General features: G+C 47.9%; 1 protein-coding gene across 3 annotated transcripts in view; it reads left to right on the top strand.

Annotated features, from left to right (window-relative positions):
* The window catches only part of LOC102369183 (acyl-CoA dehydrogenase family member 11-like), a 28,288-nt gene that overhangs the window by 3,494 nt on the left and 14,977 nt on the right, over positions 1-9,817 (top strand). For 2 of the 3 annotated variants that reach the window (XM_006016824.3, XM_025193427.1), the window contains 8 exons: positions 751-1,054; positions 2,284-2,516; positions 3,583-3,682; positions 6,102-6,219; positions 6,838-6,980; positions 7,128-7,277; positions 7,552-7,646; positions 8,646-8,745. In XM_006016824.3, coding sequence (XP_006016886.1) covers positions 751-1,054; positions 2,284-2,516; positions 3,583-3,682; positions 6,102-6,219; positions 6,838-6,980; positions 7,128-7,277; positions 7,552-7,646; positions 8,646-8,745 — 1,243 coding nt within the window. Of the gene's footprint in view, positions 1-175; positions 351-750; positions 1,055-2,283; positions 2,517-3,582; positions 3,683-6,101; positions 6,220-6,837; positions 6,981-7,127; positions 7,278-7,551; positions 7,647-8,645; positions 8,746-9,817 lie in introns of those variants that run through there. The other variant, XM_025193420.1, reaches the window with a different exon arrangement.

Raw genomic sequence — 9,817 nt, 5'->3', positions numbered from 1 at the left:
CAACATGGTCATTGCTGCTGCTGCCAACTGCTACTGTTGTGCGGTGAAATTTCCCCCCACACCTCTGTTTTCAGGAGGCATAATGGAGCCAAACTGAGAGGCAGCTGCAGCAGAAAGGCGTGTTGCCCACATAATATTTATTTATTTTTTATTCCATTACTGTAATTATCTCCAGGCTGCTGCTGCCAGCAGGTAGAACTGCCTCACCCACCTCTGGCTTCAGGAAGCACATCAGAGCCAAACCTGAAAGATCTGCAGCAAGAGTGGGTGCTTCTGCCACAGCCGCTTTCCAATCTGGCTCTGCAAGGAGGCACACAGTACAATTCCTGCTAGCTGCAGTGACAATAGCAGTGGGTTGAATATAATATATAATGATCAAATCAGTTACTAACAAATTAATGAATAATAGAATCATAATGTTTATATTATAGTTTTGGATGCATGCCTTGAGTTTAAAAAGGTTGAGTACCGCTGCCTTAAATCTTCCAACATGTACTCTTTGCAGTGCTGTGCCGTTTGCTGTTCCCTTCCTGTTGACCTTTCTTCCAGATATTCAGAAATTTGACAAGAGCAGGTGCAAAGGGCAGCAGCTGCTGGAAAGCCAGCCCTGAAAAAGAGAGTCCCACCAAAAACCCTTGCTCTCTGAACTGCTGTACTGTTTAAATAGTTAAATACAGACAGTCCTCAATTAGGTATCAAACACAGACGGTTCTGAACTCAGACAGTTGGACTAACTCATATGTTTTACAGGATCGGATTTATCAGTCACTTACCTATGTGGAGCCCTGTCACCAGTGGCCATCCAATGATCCTGGGCTGCTTACTGCCTCGGTTCCAGGAGAGGTGCTGGGCTTTGAGTTGTAGAGGAATCAAGAGAATTGCAGGCCAGAGAGAGCAAACTGAGGCCTGGGACAAGCATACCTCAGAGGAGCTGAAGGTGCCCTTTGCCAGGACTGCAACTGGGACCTTTTTTCAAGAGCAACCCAAGATTGGGAATCCATATCTGGAAGATGCTTTTCTTCAGGGTTACTTGAAAGCGCACCTCCCTTCCAAGGTTTGATTTACGTATGTGTGTATGAAAGTGTGCATGCACGCATGTACCGCAACCCTCCTCACCTCTGGTACTGAGACTGTGTAGCTGGGACATGTTTGGGACACAGTGATTACTGTGGTGAAAACCCCTTCTTACCAAAAAATCCTTTTTCTTCTTCAGTGTTGAACCTTGGTCAAGTACAGTTGGCTGTAGCCGGTGTTCCCTAAGAATATATTTATTTGAATAGATACTCTGATGAAAAATATTGATGAAACATAGGTATGCTCCCGTACAAATGAAAAAGGGTTAATGAAGTGTTAGGGATAGGGTTTCTTAGGAATAGGGCCTGTGGTTTTAGTTTTGTGTGTGCGTGTGTTAATGCGTAAATCTAAACAGTCCAGTCATCAGGTGTACCATGTTTACCCGAATCCAAGATGACACTGAATTTAAAACAATGCCCCCAGTTATTAGATTCTAGACATGGAAAATTATAAGTTTGTTTTAATTTTTCATGTGTAGAACCTAGTTATTGGACGGTCCTCTTAAATTCATCCCCCCAACACTGCCACAGGAAAAGTATTGGCAGATTGGCAGGGGAAAAAAAAAGCTGGAGGCTAGGCAGCTTTCTCCATGCCCCTTGTTCCACCTTGCCACTTGCCATCTCCCACCCCATGCCTGTCCCCCAACTAGTGCTGTCCACACCTGGTGCCTGCCCCTACTCTTAACCTTTGCAGCTGCTCTGGCTCTGTCTCCATGGGAGCATGGAACACCTGGCAGATCTAGCTCCTGGATCTACACTATTTTTTTTATTCATTTTTTAAATGGGGTCCCAATACATTCTGAAAACTTACAGAGGGTCTAAATGGGCATCCCAGGTCCCTGGCTAGTGCCCAAACAAGGTTTCTTTTTGGAAGTGAATGGATTATGAACTTCTGATCCCAAGGATAAGACTTGCAATGCAGCTGGAGACTTCCCATCACTGGCAGGGGTGTTCCTTGCAATTGAAATCCTTCTGTTTGAACACCTGGAGAGGCTGCCATGGGGAATTTGATAAGGGGAAGAGGAGGCAGGGTGGGAAAGAGGAGGCAGGGTGACAGCTGAGTGACAATATGATCGCACAGTAAAAGACAGGCTGCTGTCCTGACTCATTAAAGACGCTACAGAAAAACTAGGATAGAGGGGAACCAGTGGGGAAAGTGATCATTACTCTACACGACATGTTCTGAGGTCTCTCTGGTGCTGCTTCTTAGGTGCTAGAGGAGGTGAGCCTGGACCTAGAGAGGTTTGGGGCCCGTGTGGTAGCTGAGATTGACTCTCTGGGGCGTGAGTGTGAGTTGAACCCCCCTGCACTGCAGCAGTACAATGCCTGGGGGCAACGTGTGGACCACATCATCACCTGCCCAGCCTGGAAGAGGTTGAAAGAGATTGCAGCAGAGGAGGGGTTAGTTGCTGAGGCCTACGAGCGGAGATACGCCAACTGGAGGTAACCACATGGGCATCAGCTTTACCCTGCAGTCCTGTACATACATGCCTTCTAGGTCCCAACCCTGTGTGTGGTGCTGAGTGCCTCTTGCAAATTATGCCTTCCTTGCAGGATGTGCTTGTTCTTGTTCTTCTTGTTATAAAATGATGCATAAGCAACCCCACATGTCTGCCCCAGATGGACTAGCAGTATCTCCATTTATTGTAATCCCTCTCATCGTCAGTGATCAGGCAGAGCTAGCTGCCCAGTTTGCCATAATTACAGTGCTCCTACCTAACCCTTTGGGCCTGAGAGAGCCTGGTGCAGCTCTGGCTTGAGGCACAGGAATCAGAGTGGAGTACTCCGACACGGAGGTGGAGTAACACCATGGCCCTTCACCTGCAGTCAAAAGCCAGGAAGGAGGGATCATGATCAGAAGTGTAACTGGTAAAGTTCACACGCTTGGGCTAAGTCTCTTGTGGGAGGAGGGTCTGTGAAGTGTTGCTGCAAGGACCAGGGCCAGGGGCAGTAGGGTGCAAAGAAGCCTCATGCTGCTAAGGTTTAGGGAGGCGGGGAAGGGGCTGGTATTGACTAGCAGCTGGGAAGTGAACAGAGCAGCTGCCGAGCAACCATTGCATGTGTCCCTACTGTAGTTGCTGCCAAATTTCATTGCCAGCAGTGACCAGCAAAGGCAGATTTGGCAGCAAAAAATTGGCAGCTGCAGTAGGGGCAAGCAACACCCCGTGGTTGCTCCTGCCCGGAATGCCAATGCTTCCTGCCTGGCAGCATTCTGATACCTCCTCTAAGTCCACATCTGGGATGCTCACCCACCCAAGTTACACTACTGCACATGATTATTACTGTTCAGTAGCAGCTTTGCTGCTTCTTGAGCTCCGTTCTGCCCCTGGTGTAACAAGCTGAGACCAGGATACAGGTTCTTATCCTGCCTCAGCTATATCCCTTGTGGACTAGAGACCTAGATTTTCTGGAGGTGACCTCTTCATCTCTCTCTAGTTAAGATGCTTTCTTTTTGCTGCTTCTGAATTTCTGCGAGGCATGTTTATACCTGATTTTTTTTCTCTGGTAGCCGTGTGCATCAGATCACCAAGTTATACTTATATGCAGCCTCTTCTGGCTTATTCTCCTGCCCACTGGCCATGACCGATGGAGCAGCCAAAGTTATTGAGGTAAGAGTACAGCTAGTCATGCACTGGGAGAGGCAATGGCATATCAGATATCTGCATTCATTGCAGAGACATCATGGGCTCATGGCTAGGAAGCTGTACTGGGCTGCATAAGAGCTGGAGTGTGTTCTTGCAACAGACCTGCTCTAAGACCTGGGGGGTTCATTTCCCTTCCTTCTGCCCCAGCTGTCTCACTGATTTCAAGCTCTGTGTCAAGGACAATCCGTTACTGCATTTATATACTGCACCAAGCTCAGCAGGACTTTGATCTTACTCTGCAATACACATATGTGGAATATAGTCTTCCACTTGTTTGCACTTCATGCCACTGAGGTCCTAATTTTTCGTTTCCTTGCACTCTGCATAAGCTTTTGTGCAGAGTGATTGCTAAATGTAGTGGGCTAGATCTTCAGCTGGTGTAAATTAGCCAAGCTCCATTGATTTCCTTGAGCTGGGGGTTTGGCTTCAAGTACTTTATATCTCCTTTGCTTGATGTTGAAAGCCTCTGGGTAAAGGTTAGAGGGGAGAGCAGCAAGGGGGATGTCATGGTGGGCATCTGCTAAGGGCCACTAAACCAGGAGGAAGGAAGAGGTTAGTGGACAAAGCCTTCTTTAAACAACTGGAAAAGCTTCCTGATTACAGGACCTGGTTCTCATGGGGGACTTTAATTACCAGGACATCAGCAGGGAGGCAAACATCAGTGCACAAACAGTCCAGCAAAATCTTGGTATGTTGCAGATGGTTTTTTATTCAAGATGGTAAAGAAGATAACTAGGGAGTAAGATCTCAACTTGCTAGCTACAAATGGAGGAATTAGTTGAGAATGTGAAAGTGGAAATACTTTGGGTAATAGTGACTAGAGCCTAAGGGGAAGTAGGAAAGAGTGCATCATGATACAGACACTGGACTTCAGGAAAGCAGATTTTAGCAAACTCAGGGAAGTGGTGGACAAGATGCCCTGGGAGGCAAGTCTAACAAAAAAAAAAAAAGTAGGATGATGGGGACTGAGTGCACACTTAGCAAATTTGCAAATGATGCCAAGTCGGGTCATATTGCAGACACTCTAGAAGGTAAGGACTAGGATTCAGAAAGACCTGGATAGACTGGAGAAATGGTCTGCAATCAATCAGAAGAAATTTGACAAGGGCAAGTGCAAAGTTCTGCACTTGGGACAGAATAATTGCATGTACAACTACAGACTGGTTAATGACTGGCCAGACTGCAGTACTGCAGAGAAGAACCTGGGGGATTACAGGAGACCATAAGCTGAACATGAGCTAAAAATGTGCTCTTGTTGCAAAAAAACGCCAACAGTATACTGATTTATAACGAGTGTGACTTGCAAATCAAGGGAAGTGATTCTTTTGAGCTATTCAGCACTGGTGAGGCCTTGCTTGGAGGCTCTGTCTAGGTTTGGGCCCTACACTTCTAGAAGAATGTGGACAAATTTGAAAGAGCCCAGCTCAGAGTAACAAATATGCTTATAGAGGCCTGGGAAGCATGACTTAAAGGGAAAGGCTGAAAGAAGTAGGATTATGTAATGTGGTGAAGAGAAGACTGATGAAGGATTTGAATTTGAGTCTTCAAATACTTGAAGGGCAATTTGAATCTTCAAATACCTGACAGGCAATTATAAAGGATGGAGATGGGCTTTTTTCTGTGGCTGTAGGGGACAGGAGTAGGAGCAATGGCCTCAAATTGCAGCTGATGAAATCTAGGCTGGAGATTAGGCAGAACAGGCTACCTCAAGCAGTTGTGGACTTTCCATCCTTGGAAATTTTCAAAAACAGTTTGGACAGACACTTGGGTGGATGGTTTAGTCAGGGATGATCCTGCCTTGAGTAGGGGGCTGGATTACATGACCTCACAAGGTCATTTCTAACCCTACTGTCCTATGATCCTATGCATGTGTCTATGCATGGTTCAAGGCAGAGGGAATCAGGTTCAGAGTCTCTGCAGAGTACCTGGGCCTGAACATGCTGCTTAGTGAGCAAATACTCTGGGGTTATTCCCACAGCTTGCTGAGTGCTAATGAAATGAATTTTGATTAGATGCACATGATGTTGCCTTAGGACAAATCTCAAGAGGTGCTGAAGTCAAGGAGAACAGAAAGTGCTCATTATCTCGCAAGCTATGTCCCTTTGTAATGAGCATCTATCTGTATCTTTGTACAGTGCTCTTGCCAGCCCAGCCCAAGTACCTGCTGGGTCACGTCACAGATTCTGCAGTACTTACCAGGCACACACATATGTGTTGTTCAGTGATCTCCTGACCTGGCTGGAGACTGCCTTTTCTGACCCAAGGTCAGGTGCCTAGTTAACAATCCACAGCTTTTGAAGGCATCTGTCTAATGCTGCCAGTGAAAGGTGTAGCTGGTGCTTTTCCTCTTTTCAGAAATTCTGGGTTTCCTTTGCCCCCACAGACTCTGGGTATATCTGGGCCTCTGGAAAAAGCCTTTGGTCACCTGACATCTCGTGACCCAAGGAAGTTCTGGACCTCTGGCCAGTGGATGACTGAACGCAGAGGAGGCTCTGATGTTGGTATGTGTCACAGTATTAAAAGCTTCTCCACTGACCGGCATGGGGTGTGTTAGCAAAAATGAAAAATACTGTGGGTGGCTTTCAAGGCTCTGTAGCAGATTTAGAAAACTTCAATACAATCCAAGCATCTAAATCCCCTGGACAGCTCTAACAATCTACCTACAACAAAAACCAAGCCTTCCTGCCCACTGACACACAGCCTCCGCTTCCACCAATGCTGCTCCAGTGCCCACCTCTAGAATTCAACCCTGATCAACAGGAATGAGGGCACTGCACATCACTGAAATACACAAGACCCTGCTTCTGATCCTAGTCCTTATTGCTTGTTCCTTAGCCAAATGCTGTTCTGCCGTGCCTGGCCGCATTATTCCCCTTGTAGCGTTGTGTGACTATTCCTGTAAACCACTTTGCATTTCTGACCCACGGCACTCTAGCAGGGTTCTTGTACATTCTCATGTATCCTCTTGGTTGCATGTCTTACTTGGGGATTACTTGCCCACCCATATTTCATCTTGACAGCATGGAGTAATTTAAAGAGCTTCTGCTTCATCCATGAATCGGCACAGGATGATGCAGGTGTTCCCTATCCAGTCAAGAGCTTATGCTCTTCTCTTGCAGGTTGTAGCACTGAGACAGTGGCCAGAGAGCAGGCAGATGGCACATATTGCCTCTACGGCTTTAAATGGTTCACATCTGCCACCGATGCAGACATGACGCTGACCTTGGCAAGGATCATGGATGTTCATGGAGAAGTAGAACAGGTCTGTTTTACAGAGGAGCCTAGGGAGCAAGGGAATTCTTTGCATCCCTCTCCCTCTTTACCATGACCGAATCCTCCTCCTTACTCTGCCAGCTAAGAGCTCCCTGCAAAGGAGTATCTCTCTTGTGTTTCTTCTTGATGACCCTAGGGCTCCAGAGGCCTGTCCCTGTTCTTCATGGAAGTCCGAGATAAGGAGGGAAAGCTGAATGGCGTTGAGGTGCAAAGGCTCAAGGAGAAGCTGGGCACAAGGCAGGTGCCAACAGCTGAACTGCTGCTGGATGGAGCCAAGGCACACCGGGTATGCAAAGGGCAGGAGTGGAGAGATCTCACACTAATAGATTTTGCTTCTCTCTTCTACTTAAAGGGAATGGACTTGTATAACAGGCAAACACATTTAGGTAAAATAAAAGGTAAAGATTTCAAGGTAAGAGATCTCTCAGTTGTCTGAGGGCAGATAGAGATGGAGGGAAGAGTTTATTTTATCAGCCCATTGACCCAACCAACAAAGCAAGAGTCTCCTTAGGTGATTCAAGGGAAGTTTTATTTTTGCCTTTATTCCTTAATGCTTTCAGATCTCTGCTGAAGGTCGGGGAGTGGCCTCCATTGCCAACATGTTGACCATAACTAGGATCCACAATGTCAACAGCTCAGTGTCTGTCATGAAGAGGTGAAGGCAGCATGGATCTCCACTCAACTGAGGGAGCAAACAGTCAGGACAAAGGGCCTTTTTGTAGTTGTGAGCTGTACTGTGCTGTTGTGGGGATGAGTATGGGAGCCAAGCAATGCTGGGGAATTGGCAGGAGGTTGTTTCTGGAACCTTGTCTCAGAACAGTCTGGCTTTAAACTTCCTAGGTGTTTTGTTCAATGTCCCCAAATGTATATTTTCCCATTGCTAGGTCCCCAGGCACAGACAGACCCATATCTTAAGCTAGTATAGATTGATGTAACTCCTTGTCTTTACATCTGCTGAGGGCTCTGAGGTACTGCCACTGACAGTTACTGACTCCTCTGTCCTGAATTCATCAGGACACCTGGTAACATGGTCTGGAACCAGAGAAATCCTGTCTGGTTTTTGTAGTGTAACACAAGGGATCACACTTGGATTGGGGCCCTGCTGTGTGTCAGGTGCTGTTCAGACACATGAACTCTGCTCTGAGGAGTCCAGATAGCAATTTCTTGTGGTCCTGCTGGAACAGCCAACATGTGTGACAGCAAGGAGATCTGCTGGCCTCCCTGGATGGAAGAGGGATGGACATGATGCTCAGGGTAGCAGCTGAGGAGGGCGATTAGAGTTGGGAATTACTTTGGGATAAAAAGACCATTCCTGACTTCCCCAGGGATCAGAGGCTCAAAAGTTTGTAGCAGATAAACTCAAGCCCCTGGTTTCCCTCAAACAACTCAATGATTCTCTGAGGATGCCAGCAGCACATAGGCTGTCTTTTGGACTACTTTGGTTTAAGACATGACAGTTCAGGTGCATGAGGAGCCATTGTGTCTAAGTATGGAGTTGTGGGGCAACGTGAACAGCACTGCAGGCTGGCATCTCCCTGCTTTCTGCTGTGGGGTGGGGCATTCTGGGCTAGTTAGGAGGGAGGCTTTGATGTGAGTGGGAATGTGAAGGCCACAGCCTTTAACTCTCAGTGCTTGACTGTGCTTTTTTGTCCAGGATCATCAATCTGGGCAGAGACTATGCCAGCAAGAGGGTTGCTTTTGGGAAGTTCTTAAAGGACCACCCCCTACACATGCAGACCATGGCCCGGATGGAGGTGAGGATTCAGTGCTCTGAGCAGGATCTGTCAGTGATTCCAGATGGTAAAAAACACTTGCTACAGTAAACTGTTAATCAACAAGGGCAGCCTGCCACTGCGCTTAGAATGGGCATGGCTACGTGTAGCTTTGCTCCTGCTGCAATTTAATTAGCTTTATCCTGATATCCTGATGGCACAGGGCTGCCAGCACTGTCTATCACACATCAGTGGCACTTTAGTCAAAGATGTGACATGCATTCCAGTGGGATCTGTTCTGAACCTGGACCCAGCTTGTCTGCTGGATTGACTTGAATTGTGGGCACATGGAGAACTATTCCTGACAGAGCAGGGACAGGCAAAATACAGCCTGAGAGTCACATCCGGCCCACCAAGCCATTCTATCTGGCTTGCGGGGCATCTAAAAAATTTAGAAAATTAATATTTATCTGCCCCTGGCTGCCTGTCAAGGATGACTGGAGCCAGCAGCAGTAGGACCCAGGGGGAACTGGCAGCAGGACTAAGCAGCTGCAGCAATAAGGCCCTCCCGGCCCTGCCCCTCCCCCCAGCTCCTTTCTCTCCCCTCCACTCCCCACTCTCTGCCCCTGCCGTCCCAACTGGAAGCCTCTGCCACAGTCTTGTGGCCTGGGACCCTGGGGCTGTCAGCCTTGACCCTGGGACACCAGTGCGGGCCCCACACTTCCACTCAGCTGTCATCCGTGTGCCAGCCACTGCCCATGCCAGTACCCTCGAGCCAGGAACAAGAGGTGGGGTGGGTGTGTCTGTGTGTCTGTGCAATGAGGGAGGGAGGGGGAGAGAGAGACAGAGCAGTGAGGGAGGGACAGAGGGTGTGTGTGTATGTGTGTGTGTGTGTTTGTAGGGTGTCCCACACACACACCCCACCATAAACATGCACCCACACCCCCTCACACACTCCAGCCACCTTCCCCCCACACACATCTCCCCACAAACCCCATACCTACCCACACTACATATCCATACTCACACCCACATGCTCCTTCACATCACACCCAAACCCACACACCTGTCCACCTGCCCACAACCCCCCCCACATACAACCACACCCCCCCCC

Source organism: Alligator sinensis, unplaced genomic scaffold (genome assembly GCF_000455745.1).
Source record: "Alligator sinensis unplaced genomic scaffold, ASM45574v1 scaffold216_1, whole genome shotgun sequence".
Lineage (NCBI taxonomy): Eukaryota > Metazoa > Chordata > Crocodylia > Alligatoridae > Alligator > Alligator sinensis.
Note: the sequence above shows the minus strand (reverse complement) of the source record. Positions and strands in the feature narration are given on the sequence as shown.